General features: G+C 38.9%; 1 protein-coding gene across 8 annotated transcripts; it reads right to left on the reverse strand.

Moving 5' to 3' along the window:
- Positions 1 to 748: 748 nt before the first annotated feature.
- On the reverse strand, positions 749 to 25,095 carry LOC141611328 (putative late blight resistance protein homolog R1B-16). Of its 8 annotated transcripts, none has more exons than XM_074429844.1 (4): positions 24,865 to 25,095; positions 24,687 to 24,754; positions 4,358 to 7,528; positions 749 to 2,183 (listed from the first exon to the last, which is right to left on the reverse strand). In XM_074429844.1, exons 3-4 carry the CDS (start codon positions 7,471 to 7,473, stop codon positions 1,079 to 1,081), a joined length of 4,221 nt encoding a protein of 1,406 aa, XP_074285945.1. In that variant the 5' UTR covers positions 7,474 to 7,528; positions 24,687 to 24,754; positions 24,865 to 25,095; the 3' UTR covers positions 749 to 1,078. The 8 variants fall into 8 exon arrangements, 1 of the variants encoding a protein (XP_074285945.1); XR_012528588.1 differs by lacking the exons at positions 749 to 2,183; positions 4,358 to 7,528 and adding exons at positions 22,309 to 22,840; positions 22,917 to 23,029 and having other exon boundaries at positions 24,865 to 25,042; XR_012528589.1 differs by lacking the exons at positions 749 to 2,183; positions 4,358 to 7,528 and adding exons at positions 22,309 to 22,840; positions 22,922 to 23,029 and having other exon boundaries at positions 24,865 to 25,041.

Consider the following 25,095-nt stretch of genomic DNA (forward strand, 5'->3'; position numbering starts at 1 on the left):
AGTCACTAAGATCCGTTTTGACCCTAACCCGACCCGAAACCCGTATAAACCCGACCGCCTGAGCCCGTATTTTACAAACCCGAAATTGACCCTAACCCGACCCGTATAAACCTGTATTTTACAAACCCGAAGCTGACCCGACCCGTATTTTACCTGAACCTGTAACCCGTCCGTCCGACCCGTTTGACAGGTTTACAAACAATAGATAAACATAGAGAAAAGAGAGACGAGTTTCATACTCGAGTTCACAAGTAACGCATCGAATGTCCCTTACCATCTGGGGCCGAAGATCGATCAGTAGTGTGGTCAGGATGTATTGTAGATCGTCAGCAAAGCAAACAAGAGTTTCATACTCGAGTTCAGATGGATATTCCGAGGTTACATTCAGGGCTACGGTGTTCCTAATGTACCGCGAGTAGCACACACAACTTTTTATCAACGTTGGCGAATCGTGGCATAAAGATGCGCATAGCTCTTAGGGGAAAATCTTTCATACCCAAAACATATCATGTGTCAGTGGCCTAATTTCATCCCAATTTTCAAAGTCGCAATTTGCCATCGACTTGTGATATTTATTCTGGAACAGACTTCACTATGGTTATCTCGGGAGGACCCACTGATTCAAGCAACTTTCCGAAACAAATACGGAGTTCCGTTCTTTGACCCGGTAAGCTCTTACAACAAATCGGACACTGTCACGTCATGAACCAAAACTCTTTTTTAAACCAAATACATTATGGGTTCTGACTTCAAATTCTTCAAGGTGATATATGCTTCAAATGTATATTGCGATAAAACAATGGTCGAAGTTTACAATACAAAAACATAATTTAATCTGAAAACAAGTTGAAAATCTGTTGACATGAATCACTCATGTGAAAGTAAAACGCTGAGTCATACAATAAGGGAAAAAATGACAGACGCTACCAATGGAAAACTTACAACAATATATAATACTCGTAAACCAGAATCGCACCAAGTTCCTGCTCGGAATCCTTCAACTCATCAGCTTGATTGTAATGTTTGTTTCTTTAATGTTACTCTGATTCCTTCGGAAAACGGGGTACCAGGGAGTTATCTACTCACTGAGCTCTTCATCATCGCTAAGGTCGAGCACAGTGGGATATATTGTGGCCTCGAACTTCCTGTTTCCATCATCAATCTGCTTCCTCTTGATCTTGAGAACCGACTTCACCAGCGAGGTATCACACCAGTGTGCTTCAATTCCCATAAGATATTCTAGGTTTCCGACTTCTTCCGGAATTTTATCAAGCGACCTGCATCTACGCACAACTAATCGCTCTAGCATAGGAAAGTTATCATCTGATGCTACCCATTCTCTAATATTAAGCCCCTCCATTCTCAAGTATTTCAGGTTTTTGAAGGTCGCGGTTGTGCTCCATTGTTCCCCTTCAAAGGCTCTGAACAGTAACTTGAGGATCTCAAGCCGAGGCAACATAACAGCAATCTTTTCCATGTCCAACCAGGGTAACTGAAATCTAGAAAGTGTCAGTTTGTAAAGGTTCGAGGGAAAGCTAAGCTTGCCACAAAATGGATCCAAGCTTTGATAGAACACTTTCAAAGATTCAAGGTGACAAAGGCGATCAAGAATAGATAAGTCAAATGACTTTTCCAATATTATGCATCTTAGCTTTCGAAGAATTGGCAACCTTGCAATTATCTGATCAGCAGCGCTCCCTGAAAGAACTGGGGTAGAGAAGGTTTGGAGACTACTTAAAGAGTTGTCGTTACTCGGATGCACATCAACTCTTGCACGTTTATCCACCAGGAGTTCTCTTAATTTGCTCAGGCTGAAAATTGTGTGAGGAACCTCAACTTCACCGCGGGTTCCTCTCACAATGAGCGTTTCAAGGTTCAAGAGACGACTTATTGAGGATGGGATACTTGTCATCCAACCCCTCATGGACAAGTATCTCAACAATGTCAGTTCTCCTATATTTGCAGAAAAGTTATCATCCATTTCATGTTTTTCCAAATCCAGCAAAGTAAGTGATTTGAAATTCTCAAACTCAAACGTGAAGGTTTCCCATGGGCTATACTTGTAATGAAACCCCAAAGAGCAAATCAAGGAACGCGGTTTTAGCTGTGTTGCTCCAAGCAGACAGTCAAATGAGCAAAAGCATAGGCGACCACGATGTTGCCGACTCTCAGGATCATCCGACCTGGAATGTAAAACACATAAGCAATGCAAAGACTATCTATATCTCTATCTATCTATCTATCCCTAATCTCTGAGTTCGGCATAAATAAAATTTCTAAATTGGACTTTTTAGGAAACATAATTATTTCGGAAATTTCCCATGGTACCCTCAGAACTTTGGCAGATTACACATGGTACCCCTCATTTTAAGTTTCTACATATGGTACCCCTATATTTACGTTTTTCTTTCCTAAAATACCCTTGGCAGACTTCCGTCATAACACCGTTACTATTATTGATTTATGTCTCGTTTTTTTTGTTGTCTAAAATTCTAAATCCTTATTTAATCTAACAAAACACACCTCAAGCAGCCTAAATGCCTAATCTCACTCATCCCCTCTACCACTACCACCACACCACCACCAACACTAGATTCCGACGACCACCACCCCCCACCCTTATTCCTGCCCTAGTTCAAACCCATTCTAGCCTTATACCTCACCCTAATCAGCCCCATACACAGCCACCAAACACCCTATATACCCTGAACCCGCCAACTTCAAAGCCCGAAAAAGGGTGAAAAATGTGGGGTTATTTTAGGCGTGTGGTAAGGGGTGTTTAAGGCTGGTTGTGGGCAGATGGTGAGGCAGATCTAGTGGTTGTATGAGAGCAGAAAGGGAGGCGGTTGTGCCGGTGGTTTGAAGGGTTGTATGAGGCGTGTTGAAGGGGGCCAATGCGGGTTTGGAACACGGTGGTTTTGCGGCTGAAATGTGTGTGTGAAGGCTCTTTTTTGGGCTTTGAAGTTGGTGGGTTCAGGACATATTTATGGTGTTTGGTGGCTGTGTATGGGGTTGATTTGGGCGAGGTATATGGCTGGAATGGGGTTGAACTAGGGCGGAAATAAGGGTGGGGGAGTGGTGGTCGTCAGAGTTTGGTGGTGATGGTGTGGTGGTAGTGGTAGGGGTGGTGGTGGTAGAGGGGATAAGTGAGATTAGGCTTGAGATGTGTTTGTTAGATAAAAATAAGGATTTAAATTACAAAAAAAGGAGTCATAAGTCAATAATAGTAACGGCATGATGACGGAATTCTGTCAAGGGTATTTCGGGAAAGAAAAATGTAAATACAGGGGTACCATATGTAGAAACTTAAAATGACGGGTACCATGTGTAATCTGCCAAAATTCGAGGGCACCATGGGAAATTTCTGTAATTATTTCATTTCAGCAAATATGGGTGAGATTGCATGGAGAATCCACTACCTACTAAAAATCTAAAATAATAGGTGAATTCATGAATTTCCCTCCAAAAAAGCATCTTTTTAAATAAGGAAGCTATTTATTTAATTGTTTTTACTAAATAAAGAAATTAATAATTATAATGCATTTCATTAAAATTAATCTTTTTATCAAATTATGTAATCTTCGTTAAACACTAAACTATAATATTTTAATTAAAATATAAATAATATAAATAATACAAAACTATAAAATATTAAATCTTTTATTGATGCTACTTCATGCATTCAACTCCACTCTACCAATTTCATTTTTGTACACTATTCACAAGTGAGTATTCAATTTCAATTTTCTCTCGATACATGACTATATTTTGTCTTATAGATTAAGAATAATATCAAAGATTTCCTACGACCATGAATAGTGGCAAAACGGTCAATGTTACCATTGGTCTGGTATGGAGAGAGTAGTTTTTAGCTGCAAAATTTTATCATAAAAAGTCAATGAATTTTAACAAATATTTACTAATACCATATTTTTTACCCGCAACTTCTTATAATAAAAAAGTCAATAAATTTTTATCAATAAGTTCATTAAAAAAAAAGTCCTTATCCTCAAAAGATCGGAGATAAATTTGTACAAAATGTGAAATATTAAATGTTATAAATATATAAATACAAAAGATTATGTCCAATTATAACTTATCATGTCCACACCTATAGTACATGCTAAAAATATCAAACACTTTTCTAGGAAATATGTTTTAGGCGGGAAAAGTTGAGTTTCGCTTATTCATTTAGTAAATAGGGGATTTCTTATACATGCCCGTGCACTTTTGCCTAAACTAGTGAACAATATATTTGAAGATAAACTATAATTCATGTTGGTACATTTCAGATAGAACCGGCTTTGTTATTGTTAGAGGGAAATTTGTGTAATTTTGTAAAGTAATGAAAACATACCTGTCTAATGCGTACAGAAACTTCTCTGTTTCTGCTTTTTGTATGCAAAAATCTAGCAGCAAATCATGAACCCTGCACGCCTGAATCCGATGATCAGAACCTCTTTTTGCAACCATTAGCAAATTTCTGTCCACTAGGTCACACAAGTACTTCTCTGCAACGCATTCCAAGCTTTCCTGCTCATACGAAGTCTCTACGAATCTTTCTGCAAGCCATAGTAGTATCAGTTTCGACCTAGGGATTTCTGTACCTTTAGAGAATGCTGCGCAATATAGAAAACATTGCTTCATGCGAACTGGTAGATGTCTGTAACTTAGTTCTAGGGTACTAGAACCAGCATTTAAGAGGTGATCGTCCAGGCTCCGTTCAATTTCCTTCCATCCATCTTCCGTCTCACTTTTATTTTTAAGAACTCCAGCTATCACAACAATTGAAAGCGGCAGCCCTCCACATTTGTCTGCGATTCCTTGCCCAATTTCACATAATTTTTTAGGACAACTCCTCGTGCCAAATATTTTCTTCTTCAACAGATGCCAACTTTTGTCGGGAGTTAAGAGGTTGAGTTTTATAACATTTATATCACCACAAATTTTCTCTCCGACGATGTTGGACCTGCTTGTTATTAGTATTTTACCTCCATTGCCGCTGGTTGGAAAACATCTCCAAAGAGCATCCCAAGCATCAACCTCCCATACATCATCCAAGACTATGAGATAGTTCCTTTTTTGAAGAAGGCACTGCTTCAAGAGTTTAGCTAAATCTTCGTCCTTCATGGCATTGATTTCACTGCTAGGTCGCTCACTAATCTGGCCTATGATATTTTGGAGCAGCTCTTTCCGTCGAAACTCTTGCCCAACATAACACCAAGCAAGAGCATGGAAAGACTTGGCACAATTTTTATATAGACTCATGGCTAAGGTTGTCTTTCCTAAACCAGGCATACCAATTATCGATATTTTCTCCAAACTCGACCCTGTGGTAAGTTGCACCCTTAGTCTATCTTCCTCCTCAAAACGGACTTCATCTTTGAAATGCTCTGTCGCGTGGCCTTTTCCCATTTGGTTTTCAGCATATATACCCGAGCCCTCGCCTTCAGTCGTGGATAACCCCCTGCTGGAAATTTTCGACAAATCTTCTTTGACAAGCTTAACCTCTTCTGAGACATAAAAAACTCGTAATTTGTTATACCATGGAGGAAACTCCTCAAATGTGTCTATCATATTGTCCACTTTGCGACCGAGTTTCATAATTTGAGTCCATAGCTGTTTGACTTCCTCCGGTTTTTCGTGCCTCATCGTATAAGGTTGAAGAAAAGAAAAGCAAGTAGATAAATCATCATGGAGTACTCCAATATGATCTGAATTACAAGTATCATTTTCCTTGCACTCTGTCAGATTCAGTAGCATATCAAAGAACTCTAACTCAGACATGGACAGCTCCATGCTTGGCAAATTGACATATTCATCATAAGCGTGTCTGAGAGATGCGTTGAAGCCCTCGACTCCTTCCTTCAAACCAGAGCGAGCATCATTTTTAAATTCCCTGAAAAATAAGATATAATTGTGTGCTGCTTCAATGACCCCAACCTCAACATCTTCAACCACATCGTCTACTCCCGCTGTCGTGAGAGTTTTCATTAGATTTTTCTCAAGGGAGTAAACTAACTTTACAAATAGGTTGTTAGCTTCCGCTGTGACAAGAGATCCGCGAAGATCATGCAAAAGCTCATTAGCTCTAGGCATTTGGACTAAATATACGATCAAGTCTGGTAATAGATCACCCTGTTGCAGCATGTTTGCCGGGATATCGTTGAAGATGTCAAGAGATAGAGTAAGAAATTCCTTTCTACTCTTTGCTTCACTTAAGCAGAGTGACCAGAGTTGATGCCAAGCGGTATAGATGATTAGTCGAATTTCGCGACACTTATCCCAGAGTTCTATACGTTTGTGCAACAAATTTTCGGGGTCCTTGATAAATGTGTGGAGTACGCTGAGCTCCGTTACATAACTGGTAGCTGGAGTATTATTTAACACGACTTCCTCCAATATCAGCCTCGCACATCTGAAGAAATCGTCGATTAAACTGTTAGGCTCAGTGTATTCCATGTATATATTCTCGGCAACATCTTTAATGTGAGCAATCTTCTGTTGATTATGAAGTACACTATCATTTGTGATGAGATTCGAAATTACATGACTCGCCATTTTCGCCGAACTATATATATCTCTTGCAATGAATTTGGATATGCCACTCTCCACAAATATTTTCATCCATGTAGGACTAATTGCACACTGAATAGCGTCCAATTCATCTACAATGCGTCTAATGTCCGATACCCTCTGGGAAGGAAGATTCTCCAGTAGTGTGTTCAGAAGGTATTGCAGATCATCAGTGAGGCAAACAAGAATCTCATACTCGGGTTCACATTGGTCTTCCAAGGTTATATTGAGGGGTTTGCAGTTCCTAATGTTCCGCCAGTAACTTACATAATTTGATATCAACTCCGCCAATCTAGAAATGTAGCTCTTTGCATCTACATTGGTCAATGGCAGTAGCTTAAAGATTTGCATAGCTCTCTCAGCATAATGTTTCATATGCTTTGACAAATCATGTGTCTGTGGCCTAATTTTTTCGCACTTTTCTAAGTTCCAATTCGCCACCGACTTGTGAAAACATAGCAAGAGTCCAAGTCCTTGTTTAATGGTTCTAAACTCATCTGACATTGAAAGAGTTACTTCCTCAACATGCTCAACAGATTCCAGTACTCCCTCTACGAATTTCACCCAATCATTTTCCCCATTCTCAGGGTAGCTAGATGAGTAAAAGTAATCGGCTGTGTGCCAGAGACTCACACCTCTTTCACAGGAGGACTCGGAGCTACAGTCCACTTTTCGCAACCAATAATCAATGAATTCATTCCCATCCTTAAAATCGTCTAGTTGTCTAAGAGAGTATGTCTCCCCTAGACGTGAATCCCAATATGGTATGATGTACATCAACCCACGCCTGAGTGACTCGATTCTACTTTCGAGTTCTTGGGTTGAAGATCCACAAAATCTCTCGACATCTGTTTCTATTAAGTCTAAGTCCTGCAATATTCTTCTGTATAAGCTCATTTTATCTTAACGCATTATGTCAGACAGCACCAACTACTACATCCCCGGCTATCACCTGCATATGGATAAGAAAACATAGTTACCTCCAGCAAATATGGAATATTATCTATCTTACGGATAAATGTGTAAAGTTTTGACACGTTTAATTTGTCGAAATATATAGTTTCGTATTTTATTTGTACAAAACTGTTGTTTTAAGTGTAAATTATGGATAAATATTGGTTAAAAGATGAAGTTATCAACAAACCAAGTTACGTTGAGTCAATACAAGTATGTAAGTACTTTGTATGATGAAGGGAGAGACAGGGTTATGTGGTGTGGTTCCGGAAGATATTGTTGATGCTAATCTCAGGTCAAGGAATTTGTATATAACACACTATTGTATATTAAGTTAAGGGTTTATCTACGTGGTAGTTGGTACCCCTGTCGTTTTCCGAATTCTATGTGGTACCCCTGCATTTTTTAAAACATCCGTGTTACCCTTAATCTTAGTAAAATGTTCCTCAAATACCCAAACCACTAAAAGTTACGTTTTTAATCAGTTAAATTTTCTAATGAAACCAGGTTTACGTTAATGGCATGACAAATTATCGAAAAATCAATCAAAAATGTATAAACTAAACATTTAAAAGAGGGGAATTAGAGAAGTTTGGGTTTTTAAGATGTTTTCATTAAGTTTATGGTACCCCAGATATTTTTTAAAAGGGATGAGTACCACATAATTCCAAGAAATACAAAGGCAACACGTAGAAAAACCCTATAATAAGTTAGTAAGGATAAATTCAATATTGCAATGATATACTCCGCACAAAGTATTAGATTTACCGGTTGTTGCAGGGATGTGAAAAAAGTGACTATATTATTATATATGATTGATTGAAGGGCTCAGGAAGCCAGCAGCTAGGGTCCAACACACCTGGTGGGAAAGAGGTTGACACAGGAGTGAAGTGCATTCAGAGTTTCACCGGAGTCCAATGGCATTGAGGTTTTACTAATTGCTGCTGACATGATGGTTACTAATGCTGAGACTGAACCTCCTGATAAGGACCCCATTACCACATGAAAATCTCTACATGGAATATTAGGGGATTTAATGATTCCCTAAAGCACCAGGAGGTGAGGAGCCTCTTGGGTAGATATAAGCTTGACATTTTTGGCCTATTGGAAACTCATGTTAAAGAGCATAATGCTCATCCTATTTTCAAAAAAAATTCCAATTATAAAATCATAACTAATTATAAGAATCATAACTAACTATGGTTAGTAGTGATACTCATTCTCAGGTTATTCACTGTGGTATCCTCCACAATGCTACCAACCAAAGACTAGATGTTTCGTTTATTTATGGGTGCAACACTGCTCAAGGTAGAGAGTCCCTATGGAATGAGCTTCTTAGGATCTCTACTCTTAGCAGCAACTGGATGCTTTCTGGAGACTTTAATATAGTTAGGAATGCTTCTGAGAGAACTGGGCCCAATCCTCCCAAATTCTCTGAGGTAATGACTTTTAATGATTGCTTAAGGAATTGTCAATTGGATGATCTTTCTTCCACTGGGTGTGAATTCTCTTGGACCAATAAGCGCCATGATGGTACTAGAGTCTGGTCCAGATTGGACAGAGCTCTGGTCAATGCTCAATGGCTTCAGACTTTCCCCAGTTCTAATGCTGTTGTCTTACTTCCTGGACTTTCTAATCATTCTCCTATACTTGTCAATGTATTTGAGGACCAGAAATTTAGGAAGCAATTCAGTTTCTTAGACTGTTGGATAGAGCATCCTCAATATCAAACATGTGTTACTACTGGATGGGCTGCTCAGTGTAAAGGCTCCCCTATTTACCAGTTCTTTAAGAAATTGGCTGCTGTGAGGGAGCACCTTACCCTCCTTCACAAACACGATTATAATGGTCTATCTCAAAGAGTTATAGCTGCTGCACAACATTTAGCATCCTGCCAGCAGGCTCTAAGTACTGATCCCACCAATAGTGCACTTCAAGCTGATAAGGCTCATCTCATTCAGGTGTATGCTTCTTTGCAAAAAGCTGAATTGAGAATGCTGCATCAGCGTGCTAAGATCCATGGGATAAAAATGAATGATTGTTCCTCAAAATTTTTCTTTGCTAAGATTGCAAAAAGGAAGCAACAGAGTATAGTGGGGCAGATATGCAATCAGAATGGGCTCATTGTTCATGGAGTGGATAGGGTTAACTCTGCTTTTGTGGATTATTATCAGGATCTCTTGGGGGCTCAGCACCCTATTCTGAATCTTGACCAAGATTTTGTGGCCAAAGGAGCTTGTCTGGATCCTGCTGATCGGGCTCCCCTTTGCTTACGAGTTACTGTTTTAGAAATTAAGAATGCTCTCTTTTCCATTGGGAATCAGAAAAGTCCTGGGTATGATGGCTTCTCTGCTGGGTTCTATAAGTCTGCCTGGTCTGTGGTGGGTGATGATTTTATCAAAGCTGTTCAATCCTTTTTCAAGACTGGCAAGTTGGCTAAGCAGGCTAATGTGACTGTACTAACACTCATCCCTAAAAAAGATGTAGTTACTTCAGTTAAAGACTTTAGGCCTATTGCGTGTTGCACTGTCTTATATAAAACTATAAGTAAGATCCTGGTTGCTAGGCTGAAACCCATCCTAAAGAAGCTCATTGGCCCTGAACAAGGAGCTTTTATTGATAAGAGGAGCATTTTTGAGAATATCATGCTCTCTCAGGCTCTAATCAAAGGTTACAATCATAGCACTTGCTCCCCTCGCACTCTGGTCAAAGTTGACATTAAAAAAGCATTTGATTCTGTTCAATGGCAGTTTGTGGAAAGCATGCTTAAGAGCTTGAACTTCCCTGATCAATTTGTTAAATGGATTATGGGATGCATCAGTAGTACCTGGTTTACTCTAAAGATTAATGGCAGTAATGTGGGTTTCTTTAAAGGAGCTGGTGGCTTAAGACAGGGAGACCCCATGTCTCCTTACTTGTTTGTCCTTGGAATGGAAATACTCTCTCGATACCTAAGACAAATTTGCTCTCTCCCACATGTTACTTATCATCCAAAATGTGCAAAGATCAAGCTTAATCATCTTATCTTTGCTGATGACCTCATGATATTTGTGAGAGGAGATGTCCCATCTGTACAAGCAGTTGCACAAACCCTTGGCTTGTTTGGCTCTGTCTCTGGGTTGGTGGGTTGGTGGCTAATCCTGATAAAACTGAGATTTATTTTGGTGGGGTTAACACTGATGTTAAAGCTCTGATTCAGAAGGCTACTGGATATTCTGAAGGCACCTTCCCTTTCAGGTATGTAGGACTGCCCTTAAATGACAGTAAACTCAGCATGTCTATGTATAATGCTCTACTTGAAAAAGTTCAACATGCTGTTAATCACTAGACTACTCATTTGCTTTCTTATACTGGACGATTACAACTCCTCAGCTCTATCTTATTTGGTCTTGAGAACTATTGGTGCAATATCTTAATAATTCCCAAAGCACTCATTAAGATTATTAACAAGTTATGTAGGAATTATCTGTGGCAATCTACTACGGGCAAGCAGAAACTTTTTATGAAGAGCTGGCAGTCTTGCTGTTGCCCTTGGGATGATGATGGTTTCCATATTAAGGAGATCCTTTCTTGGAATAGTGCAAATATTTGTAAGTGGATATGGAAAATGCAAACACACTCTGAGTCTCTATGGGTTCAATGGAATAATGCTTATAATGTGAAGAGTGGTACCATATGGAACACTGCTCTAAAACCTTGCCACTCTGAAAGTTGGAGAAGTATCCTGCACAACAGGGACCTCCTCCTGCAACTCTATGGTAAAGTTGCTTCTGCTGAAAATGCTCTTCAAACTTGTGTTTCTGCTAAGGGGCAATTCATGGTCAGTAAAGCATATGAACTTATAAGACCTCACTACCCTAAGATTAGATGGGCTAAGGCTGTTTGGAATCCTAATGTAATCCCTAAACATAGCTTTATTACTGCACTAGCTGCTCAAGGGAAGCTCCCAACTGTGGACAACTTATGCAGAAGGGGGCTCTACTTGGTTAATTGGTGTGTGCTATGTAAGGGGGCAGCTCAAACCCACTCCCATTTATTCTTTGCCTGTCTTTTTGCTGGAGGAATGTACTGTGTTGGATGCGTGTTTATGGAAGGACTGCCAATCTGAGACAGGAGCTGTTTTGGTGTAGGCACAGAAACAGTCGTAAGCATTGGAAAACTGGCTGGCAGCGTCTTACTGCTTGTGTCTATACGATTTAGCAGGAACGCAATACTCGGATTTTTTCTGGCAAGGAATCTGGCATTCATGGCTTGCTTAGGCAGGTGCAATTCCATGTTAGTGTCAAGATCCTTGCTAGGAATGTTAAACATAGTAACATGGTTATTGATCATTTAAACTCTATTTATGCTTAGATAATTTGGATGCTCCTTTGTAAGAAAACCATTCCTATTTTCTACCCTTTATGGAAGAATAAGAATAGGATGTACCCTTTCTTGCAAAAAAGATAAATCATTTGATTAATCCCCTATTTACTAAATGAATAGGCTAATCTCCGTTTTTTCCCGCCTAAAATATTATCTTCTAATTGGGTTTTTAATATTTGCATTCTACTATGGGCAAGTCTAATGTAAAAAATGATTCCAAAAAAAATATGTATAACGTCCTTCTATTCTACTATGTGCTAAATCTTGATCATATCAATGATCTCGCCCAAAAATAACGTAAAAATTGATTGCCAAAAAATAAGTATAAAATCCTCAATCATTGCCCTAAAAAAAAAAAAATATACCGTCAATCATTGCTATATTGCTACAAGTAAAAAAATCCTCAATCATTGCCAAAAATTTGTGTTCATATATTACAAAACTCGAAATATATCTTTCACTAATCAAAATATAGAAAATCATTGCCAAAAAAAATATATCATCAATCATTGCTATATTGCACGTCAGATAATATATCTTCGAATTACCAGATCTCATAAGACATCTTTTTAATAAAGTTAACTATTGATACTTTAATTATATTCACTAAATAAGAAAATTAATTATTATAATGTATATTTCATTATATAATTATTTTCATTAAAATTAATCTTTTTATCAAACCATATAATTATTAAATTACTAAATCTTTTGTTGATGCTATTATTTGAAAATGACTTGACTCATACTATGTATAAACAAAACTATAAATTATTTTGATTACTTTCATAACAAAAAAAAACTGAGAGAATTTCTAAATTGGAATCATTGGCTTTGTGGTATAAAAAATACTTTTTATAAAAAGATATTTCAGCATATTACACAATTCTCTTGGATTAATTTTCAATTTTAGATTTTTTTCTCGAAACAAAATACAATAATGATAAAAACGAGCATTTAATGAGATACCACTGTTATTTTACAGCTTAATTTATTCAGTTGAATAACTTTATATTTCAATTTTTTTTTCACATATCATAATATAATGACGTGAAATATGAAAAATTAATGAGTTGTTAATTTAGCATGATTAGTAATACAAAAATAAAAATTCTATAAATACCGCACATTTATTACGCGGGATCTAAACTAGTTATTTATTATTTATTTGGCAAAATCGTGCTTTAAAACATATACAATCACGCATTCATGCTTATATCAAAATTTTGAAAATTTAGATTATTTTATATCGTTTGTAAGTTTTCTTTGCTTTGAATACAATTTTTCAAGTTTCAACAAATTTACCCATTTGCGGGTCGGGTTATGGGTTAGGCGGATCTTGACCCGTGCGAATCATTATTAGGGAGGGAGTTTTCGGGTTTGGGTAATTTTTCGGATGATTTTCGGATGGGTTCTGCCGATTTTCAGGGTTGGGCAATAAATAAGCTTGCTTTTGACAAGTCTAAACTCATCTTATAGTGTATCGCTTAGTTTTCCGGCTAACATACCCCGCCTAAGTAACAAGATAAAGTAGCATCGTCTTTTTCGGAATTTATTTTGGCAGTACATATTTTTACTCATCTGAGTACATATTGCACCAAACTTTCCACTTCTCTACCCTTAACTAAAAAATATCAACTTAATTCTCTCTACCTTCTCTGTATTGTTACATCCGCGACTTTCTTCAACCTTCATCAAATTATTCAATAATCCATTATTAATAATTAAATTAGACCTGGCAAAACCCGACCCGACTCGATAAAACCGATCCGACTCGCCCGATATCGAACCCGTCTGACACCCGAAAATACTACAGAATTATAACACATGAAACCGACCCGGTCCGATCCAACATAACCCGATTCTTAATAACATCCGATAACCGATATAACCCAAACACGATAACACCAAAGCCGATAAAATCCGACAAAGAAAAGAACCCGACTTGGGTAAAACTCGATTAATTGATACATACCTGAATAAGACTATGTCTATAAGACTAGAATTAACGTTAAGTTTACAAATTAAGAATTTTTGTATACTTTTTTTTTTCTTTATAGTTTTCCATGTAAATGTTGTCTAAATATACGAGTCCGGAAGTGCTAATACTTTGGTCTATAAGTTTGGACAAAAAGTTTATCGTTCAATTTAATTATGTGTATATTGTATATAGTTAACTTATAAACCTAATACACGAAGTTTTGATTGTGCATAACAAACTCTAAAATTGGTATTAATGTTAAACATGTGTTTGTGGGCAAAACCATAACCACTATGAAAGGAATAGAAATGGAAAACGTGGTCTACTTAACATTATATTGGACTACTTCCCACGTTTTTTAGTAAAAAAATAGGTAATTGGAATAAAAACTACAAATATTCCTGTATTTTTACAAAAAAAAAAAAAGTATTTTAAAACGAATTCTTTTAATATATACTTTATCTAATATGGTTATATATGGATCCGTTTTGCATTATAATTGTGTAAAACCGTCTTACACAAGACTAGATAAGAAATTAATACACTTTTTATTTTTTAGCTTTATTTGGCAACACATTTCAGCTACTTTATTTGATTAGGTCTTAATCTTTCAGCTCAAAGGAGCTAAACTAAAATTAATGGAACTCAGAGCTCAGCAAAACTGAACTAGATGAAAATGAAGTAAGAGTTAATTTGAGTATAGCTAAGCTGAATTGAGTTGAGCTGAACCTGGCAAAAGGCATTAGACCGAAATAGACATGAGCTAAACTGAATTGAATTGTTGAGCTAAACTGAACTAGTTAACTGAATTGAACTAACTGAATTGAACTAACTCTAGCTAAAGTGAATTGAATTGAACTCAATTAAGCTAAATTGATTTGAACTTAACTTAATTAAGTTTTTTTTTGACAGCAACTTAATTAAGTTAAATAGAGCTAAATGGATCTAAACTGAATTCAATTGAAGTTATGTGAGCTAAGTCGAGCTGAACTTAGGTAAATTAAAAATTGCATCAACTTAACTAAATTTAAGTTAACTTTGCTTAATTAACTTAGGGTGATTAAGCTTAAATTAACTTAAATTAACTAAAATTTAACTTCAATAAACTTAACTAGCTTTATGGCTACATTTTCTTGTTAAACCTACCGTTTAGCTAGTTTTAAAAAATAACACTATTGTCCCCTTCTTCATCTTAATTTATCACTAATTAAATGTCCACGTTCTAAATGTAGTAAGGAAATTGAATGAGCTTCCCAAGTAAATTTTTGTTTAAATCAATTCAAGTTCGGTCAATGATAGTTAAGAGTAATTCGAATTTGGGTGAATTTAACTTCTAGTTATTTCACAATCTAGTCAAAATATATTTCTCACACATCCTTTTATTATCTAGCTATCTTCGATTTTCAACATTTTGGTTTAAATTTTATCTTAAGTCTTATGTCCAAATAGCTGGTAGTACAAAATTATATAAATATTTATTTCTTTGTTATTTCACATTCAATATTATATAACTGAGATTTTTTTTTTCATAAATTCATAATCAATGGTTATTACTCTTAATTTGAAAATTTTAAATACAATATCATTATATATATTTTTCAGCAACTAGCTATATATCTATAGATGCATAACGCCGTAAAATAATACAGAATGACCTAAAAAAGGGATAAGTTGTGACCTGTTATAACCCGATAAGATCTAGTACTAAAACCTTTTAACACGATATGAACGGTTCAGGATTGTTAGTCTAATTAACCCTACCAAAATGTCTAACTAACCCTACCGATAACAACCGTCTGTAACACCCCCGCACACCAGAACGCCTTACCAAGGACCATTCCAGTGTATGACGGTGTCACCATCTCGGTTTCCCGAGGAAGTAGATCAAATTAGACAATACAAGGACAATATTACATTAATAGAATATCTGTCACAATACCATTTTATTCAAGTCTCTAAAATAAAGTTCAATTACAATACTTGTGATTCTACAACTCTAGACCAGTAGCGTGATGACTCGATCCCTCCAATCCCAAAGAAGAATCAACAATACCTGCTAAACCAACTGCTCACCATCCCCGAATGGATCACCGCAGATACCACAAAACAACACGGGGTCAGTACTGACTAATCAAATATAAGATAAGACAATAAAGTAAATAGCTGATCATCCACTATCCTAAACTCACCACCTCGTACAAACACCGACTACACACGAAGTGTGTAGCCCTGCCAGATTACCCATCGCAACAGGTAATCCTCGCCACGATGGGTGACCGCAGCCCATCCCCACCTAGTCCGGCTCCTCAACGAGCGACTAACGATCCCCCGTCCCTTAATGTGCACATCCCCTCCCGTGGCGGGTTCCACGGAGGGCGAACTAGGGTGTGAAGCCACTCCCGCAAGTGACTCCACCACAAACCCAATCACAGCATCGCAGCCGTCACATGACAACGCCATCATTACCACAACCACTATACTCCGATGATCAGCGGATAACCATGAATCACAAAACAATCATAATCTCAAATCAATTAACAGTAGACTGAGTAGGAAATCCTACCTCATAACAAAGCATGAAAGACTTCTATTTATAGCCACGCACGACTCCATTAAGCACCCTAACAATGATAACCATATCCTATTACACAACTATACTCAAAGAATCATTCAAAAGGACACAAGGCGACACTTACCTAACCTTGCACATCGGTGACGACATAGACAACCACCACCCACGTCCTCCTTGCTCCGCGAATCCCGACATTCCCATGGTAGGGGTTTAGGCTAATTTCTTTAAGGTATGAAGCTATGGAGTGATAGAGGAGGAAGATAGTCTAGGGTTAGAGAAAGAGAAACTGTCGAGGAATAAGAGAAAATGAAATGAATCTCGCGAACTTGCATTTATAATAACGTGTCGACGGCAGCCATACTCGGTCGAGTATACTAATACTCGGCCGAGTAGTCTCCACTCGGTCGAGTATTGGCGATACTCGGCCGAGTGGCCTCGACTAGGTCGAGTAACTAAACCTATAAGTCTCCTGTTACAAGTCTGATCCCTCACTCACTCATCTCTAAGGTCTACTTGGCCAACAAGATCGGTCAACAATGTTCCTTAAGATCCTGGGTGTTACAATCTTCCCCCCTTAAAAAGAACTTCGTCCCCGAAGTTCAGTCCGCACGACACACCCCGCAAGTTTACGTACCATGACATTAACCACCTTCACTAAGGTGCACAAATTCACACTATCCAAACATACCATCAGCCACCTCACTCAACAACAATCATTTATCACAGCTAACACGGCTCCACTACTATTGACCTTAAAACACGTATGCACCCATTCTCAAAACAGTACTCAACCATTTACTTACGCAAGTATGCAATTGCAACACTTTACACAATTGTACGAACACCATTTTACACAAACAGTACATAAGTACACGATCACCACCTTCTGAACACGTATACCCATTATCATTCTGAACACGTATAAGAAAACCATTTTACACAAACAGTACATAAGTACACGATCACCACCTTCTGAACACGTATACCCATTATCATTCTTTGAATCGAATCTTCATTTTACTTGACACCCGTGCACAATATAATTTTCAATTAGTTGAATAATTGAATACAACATAGATACAACTTAAAGGAAACATAATTGTAATTCCAAATGCAAACATATACTCCCTCCATTCAACTCAACATTGCATATATCACTTTTGCACAAATATTAAGAAAAGTATATTATAGTAATAAAAGTACAACAATTGGATGGAAAGTGTTAGTATTGTGTTGAAAAAGTGGGCCTTAATAGTGACATTATAGTATTATAGTATTAAAAGTACAACAAAATAAGGAAAGGTGTAATGTGGAGTTGAATGGACCAAAAAGGAATATGTGTAATGTGGAGTTGAATGGAGGGAGTAATAACATAGGTATGATTAAATACCCAAAATGGAATACATACTTCATAACATAAAACATTTAAACATGATGAATTAAGTAATTCCGCGACATTACTCTTCCCCTCTTTATGGAACTTCGTCCCCGAAGTTCAGCAATAATCACTTCCCAATGTCAACGCTAAAACGTACTTTATGACGGCAACATTACTCATAAACTCTTTTAGCCCAACTTGCTTTACGACCTTACACATTTGTGACTTATAAAGACCAATGATTTCAGCGACCAACATGTACATTCTTGTAGCGTGACAATTAATATATATAGAATAAATAAGAAAGAACAGCTCTATGCGTAATCTCATTGGAGCAATTATCATTGTAACCACACATATACATACGTATAAGACTCTTACAGTTACCACGTTGTATGAGTAAAGTGTTACCTTTCATATAATTTAATGTCTAGGGTATTCCACCCCTAAACAATTTAAGATCCTGGTAACCAACCTATGTTATACAACGAAACACTCCTAAATTCATAGCTTATACTAACAATCACAATCCCATGATACAATTATGATCTATCTGTGGGACGTCATTTAGTATGACATAGTAAAATAAGAAACTAACATGCTTTGTCATACAATTATCACGTAACTATGAAGTTCTCATAAAAAAAAAAAATTCCAATAACCTCCGAATCAGCAGTAATCGGCCGAGTATGAAAGACTACTCGGTCGAGTATGCTCTACTCGGTCGAGTATAGGAATACTCGGCCGAGTAAGCTCTACTCGGTCGAGTAGTAATCTATACTCGGTCGAGTGATGCCCGCCAGAGAGCGTTTTGTCGATATCACTTAGCTATCACTAACAACCTGCAACAATTCTTCACAATGGTTTAATACATAACTAATTTCTACCTGAAGTGACATGAAACACGACTCCATACGTTAACCAAGTAACGGCCTTATGGCCAAATACAATCATCCAACAGAAGATACCAAATACCGAAAGCAACATCTAAAGAAGAGCAATAAATCCGACACAACAAAACAAGTCCATCACCACTAAATAAGTCTAACATGCAAGAAATCAACTAAATAAGTCTAACATCCAAGATCAGCAGCGAGGACCCTCCTCCATGTCATCACCACCACCTGCGCCAGAAGTACCTGCACCTGAACTCCCTGCACCTGGAAAACCTGCTGCTGCTGAGTAGTCCCCTCCCAGCTGACTGCCGGAGTTGGCTCCCCACGGTCCTGCGAGGTAGCCAAACTCAGTCTCCTCCGGAGGTCTCCAGGAACTCGGATCCACCCCATAACTGTGGAACACTCCTGTATCCACTCCCGGTCCTCTCCACCATACAGGCTGTGCCAAATCAGTCCCGATGCCCTGACTAAGGGTCATCTCGTGTAGGTTGCGGAGCACCAAAGTAGAGGAGATCCGCTCAGCCAGCTCACCAGCTCATGAGGCTGCATCCTAGGGTCATGCACCGTGGGGTACGGCGAGTACTGATAAGGGTGGTAAAGGTAGGAGTCGGGGGCATAGTAAGAGGGCTAAGACACAACCGGGTCTACCCTAGGCTGCCTAACTCCACGACGCTCCCTAGGTGGGGGAGGTGCCTGCTGCTGTCCCTCATGTACGGTGACAGGCTCAGGTAAGTCCAGAAGGATCCGTGGGTCAATCAAGTAAGACTGGGGCTCCGATCTAGGAATGCCACAAGGCTCCCACTCGGCCAAATGATCAACAACAGGGAGATGAGCTGGGTCCGGAAGCACCATCCACATAGTACCCCTCACCCTCCAAGCATACGACCCATCATCCATCTTCCTCAACCATCGGTTCTAACGCCAGTACTGGGCGTCCATGGTGGGTACAACCTCAACATACTCATTCCCCTCAGGAGGTGGGGCCTCAAAGTCGGTCAGTCGCTGAGCTAGGCGGGTCACTATGGCCCCGCAGGCAATGAATCGGGTCTCGGACTGTGCCATGCGCTCCAGACTAGAGCATACTATACCAGGAGCACTGTAGTAAAACGGTTTCCGGCGGTGGAGGTTAAGGTAAGACATAAGGAGCATGACTTCGTGAGAATTGAGCTTACTCACGTCATCTCTCGAGTAAAGCAGACAGGTCAGCATCCTTAGAAACATACGAAGGGAAACGTGCTGGATATCATTAATCAACATGGCACCGACGGTAGGGCGGGTCTGCCGGTCAAATAAGGAAGGTACTGAGGTGCGCCACTGTTCTTGGCCACGTCACTAAGGTAGTCATCCTCCTCGGCCTCTAAACCTAAATGGTCAGCCAACTCATCCAGGGTAAGCTCATGATCCTCATTCAAGAGACGAAAAGAGACGGTCTTTCCCTTCTTATCATACACAAAAGAACTCAAAAACTCTAGGGTCAAGTGGGGGTAGGATTTCTTTCTCAGGTGATACAACCCCTCCATGCCCAAAATCTTGAAAATGTGAACTATGTCCTCCTTAATCCCCAAAGTCTCAAGGATACTAGGGTTGACACAACGGGTGGGGCGAAAAGGACGACGCATAAGAGCCACGAAAGCCTTACGATGATCGAAGTTAGCAAAAATTACCGATGGGTGTGCCTCCACCGGCGGTACAACCGGTCCACTGCTACATTGCCCGACCTCGAGTTGGATATTCGCGCGAGGTCTCTTGTTGGGTAAACCTCTAGTTTTCACCATACTGCAAGAAAATCATTTTTAACAAAGGATTGACACTTGAAAGTTCTTAACACAAAGGACGGACTGTTTTACTTGTATATCAAGTTTGGAATAAGCTTTGTAAGATAAACTATCAGAAATCACCATGTATTTTACAATTCACATAGTTCCAAGTTTTCAAATCGCTTCAAATCAGGAAATACTCATCAACAATAAGAAGAATTTCGTTTTTGCTAACCCTAGAATTCAGAAATTGAATTTTTCCCCATGAAATTAATTAACCAAAATATACACAAGTTCTATATGTGATTGAATTCGAAAATCAATAAGTTTAAGACTAAATTTTGGTCGTTTTGAACAAGCAATCGAAGTATAGCATGCTAATACACAATGTCTTTGAAAACAAATAAGAGATTGAGTTTAAATCTTACCTTAAACTGATTTAGGACAAGCAAGAATAAGTGTGACACCAAGATGTTACCCAAAAGCTTGAGAAAGGAAGAGTATGGAGTTTTAGAGAGAAGGAAAGATGAAGATGGGAGGCGGAAATAAGAAAGAAAGGCACGGTATTAGGGTTTTTGTATAACCCGCAAATGGCCTGCTACAGCAACACTCGGTCGAGTGTTGGGAATACTCGGCCGAATGTTCACTACTCGGTCGAGTATTTAGGATACTCGGCCGAGTGTGCATTACTCGGTCGAGTACCATTCTTACTCGGTCGAGTTTTAAAGACCAGAATCGATTATTATTCTAACAAAATGGGTACTCGGTTATGTAACTTGATACTCGGCCGAGTTTGGTCTACTCGGTCGAGTACTCGCATCTACTCGATAGAATTTTTTTCGAAATAAAGAAGGAGTCGTAACTTTTCACTGTTCCTGCAAAATCAATAACATCGTTCAGAGTTCCGGGATTCCGGCTCGTCACAATTAAAACTGATTCCTACCACGTAAACACATAACAACACGTATATCCGTACATTCACCTCCAAACAATCATCACTTCTACCTTCATCCCTCACTATGCCAAGAACTATTTTACTGTACCCATATGGCATATGTCACAATCTAATTACGGCACCTACCAGGTTTAGCTCTATATTACATCATTTCTACTTCTGCTAATCACCAGACATACACCTTATTCACATTTGTAACACAATAATTTCACACCTAACACATTCATCATAAAACAAATTGATTAGTTTGTCACTGATCACACATTGCAACAATTCCATATTCACTTCCACTTTTCCACACATCTACCTAACACATACCACTCTAGTAATAGATACGCACACAATAGATGCACACAGCACACAACACTTAGCAATCCACGACTCACACTAGCTACCCTTTTCCCGTGTCTGGCTTAAGTCCGATGGGGCCATGATTTTGAAATGAGGGCGCCTACTCACTCAAAATCTAGCATCGGCTGGGGCCCCCAACGTACATACACCAGGTTCATTTTAATTGACACCCTATGTTCATTAATTTCGTTAGTTCAGGTTCCAAAATCGTCGGCTCTGATACCACTTTGTAACACCCCCGCACACCAGAACGCCTTACCAAGGACCATTCCAGTGTATGACGGTGTCACCATCTCGGTTTCCCGAGGAAGTAGATCAAATTAGACAATACAAGGACAATATTACATTAATAGAATATCTGTCACAATACCATTTTATTCAAGTCTCTAAAATAAAGTTCAATTACAATACTTGTGATTCTACAACTCTAGACCGATGGCGTGATGACTCGATCCCTCCAATCCCAAAGAAAGAATAATCAACAATACCGCTAAACCAACTCGCTCACCATCCCCGAATGGATCACCGCAGATACCACAAAACAACACGGGGTCAGTACTGACTAATCAAATATAAGATAAGACAATAAAGTAAATAGCTGATCATCCACTATCCCAAACTCACCACCTCGTACAAACACCGACTACACACGAAGTGTGTAGCCCTGCCAGATTACTCATCGCAACAGGTAATCCTCGCCGCCATGGGGTGACCGCACCCATCCCCACCTAGTCCAGCTCCTCAACGAGCGACTAACAGTCCCTGTCCCTTAATGTGCACATCCCCTCCCGTTGCGGGTTCCACGGAGGGCGAACTAGGGTGTGAAGCCACTCCCGCAAGTGACTCCACCACAAACCCAATCACAGCATCGCAGCCGTCACATGACAACGCCATCATTACCACAACCACTATACTCCGATGATCAGCGGATAACCATGAATCACAAAACAATCATAATCTCAAATCAATTAACAGTAGACTGAGTAGGAAATCCTACCTCATAACAAAGCATGAAAGACTTCCATTTATAGCCACGCACGACTCCATTAAGCACCCTAACAATGATAACCATATCCTATTACACAACTATACTCAAAGAATCATTCAAAAGGACACAAGGCAGCAACTTACCTAACCTTGCACATCGGTGACGACATAGACAACCACCACCCACGTCCTCCTTGCTCCGCGAATCCCGACATTCCCATGGTAGGGGTTTAGGCTAATTTCTTTAAGGTATGAAGCTATGGAGTGATAGAGGAGGAAGATAGTCTAGGGTTAGAGAAAGAGAAACTGTCGAGGAATAAGAGAAAATGAAATGAATCTCGCGAACTTGCATTTATAATAACGTGTCGACGGCAGCCATACTCGGTCGAGTATACTAATACTCGGCCGAGTAGTCTCCACTCGGTCGAGTATTGGTGATACTCGGCCGAGTGGCCTCGACTAGGTCGAGTAACTAAACCTATAAGTCTCCTGTTACAAGTCTGATCCCTCACTCACTCATCTCTAAGGTCTACTTGGCCAACAAGATCGGTCAACAATGTTCCTTAAGATCCTGGGTGTTACACCGTCACCCGACCAAAGGTTCCCCATGCCGACCCGATACCCGAAGTAAGTCATAACCTGAAATAATCCAACCGGAACCGATCCGACATGCAATTTCATATGACTCGAATAAATCCGACATCACGATAACCCGCACCCGAAACAACTCGACTCGAATCCGACTCGACCCACCCGATTGCCACCTCTAAATTAAATTGACACATTGACTCTTTATTATAGTTTTGTATTTTTTAAATTAGGGTTTATGTTCAAATTAATTATTGTGAATTGGTTTGGGATGACGGGGATATTGGTGTATTCGAATATCAGCGGCGATAAGGACTACCGGTGGACGGTGGTCGCCGGATTCCTTTCATCAGGCAGACATATGTAGTACATATATAAAAAAAAAGGGTCAAAGTAGTAAAGAAATAATGTACAGGGCGGCAATCACATATAGTGCATTTGTGCAAGTAGTATGCAGTACAGTGGAATACATAAATTAAACAAATTACAAAAATCCGTTCGAGTTGGCTTAAGTAGTGCATACGTAGTAAATTGGTAATGTAGACAATATGTAGTACACATTGTTACTCCGCCGTCTATCTAGTCGGTCGGGAATCCTTTACCCAATGTCCACAACAACCATTTGAATAGTGGGTTTGTAAAACTAGACGAAAATGAAGGTTTGAAGTTAGAGGAAGGTTTGAAATTAGAGAGAATATATTAGAGAGAAGCTAGAGAGGGAAAATGAAAGGAGAAATGAAAGGGGTATATTTGTTTTTTTTTTTGTTTAAATCATCCGGTAATCCGAACCACATTGGGCCGACTAATCCGGATTTCGGGGCATGTCCAAGGATTACGGTATTTAAACCCCTCCCAATCGCAGTTGTGGGAGATCGATCTGCAGACCTTCCTACCAAGCGCAGCCCCATGCTACCACTGCGCCAACCAACGATTGGTTGAAAGGGGTATAATTGTGAGATGAGTAAAATGTGTACTGCAAAAATCAGGACCCGTCTTTTTTAAGCGACCAAGTAACAAGATGAATAATATATTAAATAATCCCTCCTAGTCGCTTATTTCTTTTCCACAAAACACTCTACCCCACACGCAATCAATTTTGGACCACAAAAAACATTCCAAAAAAGGAAAAAGAGAAGAAAATACAACTAGACGGAGTATGATTTTTCCATAACTTAATCAATATGTTCATTTTTTTATATATAATAACAAATTCTAAAAGAGCAAATCCGTGCAAAATTGCACGAGTATAAGACTAGTGCTCCTAAGAACTCAGATAATGTAAAAAAAAAAAAAAAGTGCAGAAAATATAGGATGGATGCGGCTAACCTGAGAGAGACATGGAACCTTGAGCGGATCAAGAGCTTGGTAACGAAATTGAATGCAGAGTATAAGTCCTACACATTAAAAAGAGAACAAAATATGATAGTATAATGTATGTATCATGTATTCATGTTTGTAAAAGTGAAATACAATACTCCGTATGAAATACCAGATGACTACTAACCTTGAGGAATGAGGATCCAAGAGATGTAAGCCGCTGCCTGTAATAATGGTTGGCATTTCTCAAGTGTGTAAATAATGGAGCAATACAAGAAACTATGGAGTATTATAGTCATCCAACTTTTTCTTTGCTGTGGATGGATTAATAAGACTTTTCCAGATAGAGTTGTGGAGGTAGGGCTGACACCAATTAATTAATCACAAATTCTCACTTGTGACGGACACTATCTGTCAC

Source organism: Silene latifolia, chromosome 11 (genome assembly GCF_048544455.1).
Source record: "Silene latifolia isolate original U9 population chromosome 11, ASM4854445v1, whole genome shotgun sequence".
NCBI classification, from domain to species: Eukaryota; Viridiplantae; Streptophyta; class Magnoliopsida; order Caryophyllales; family Caryophyllaceae; genus Silene; species Silene latifolia.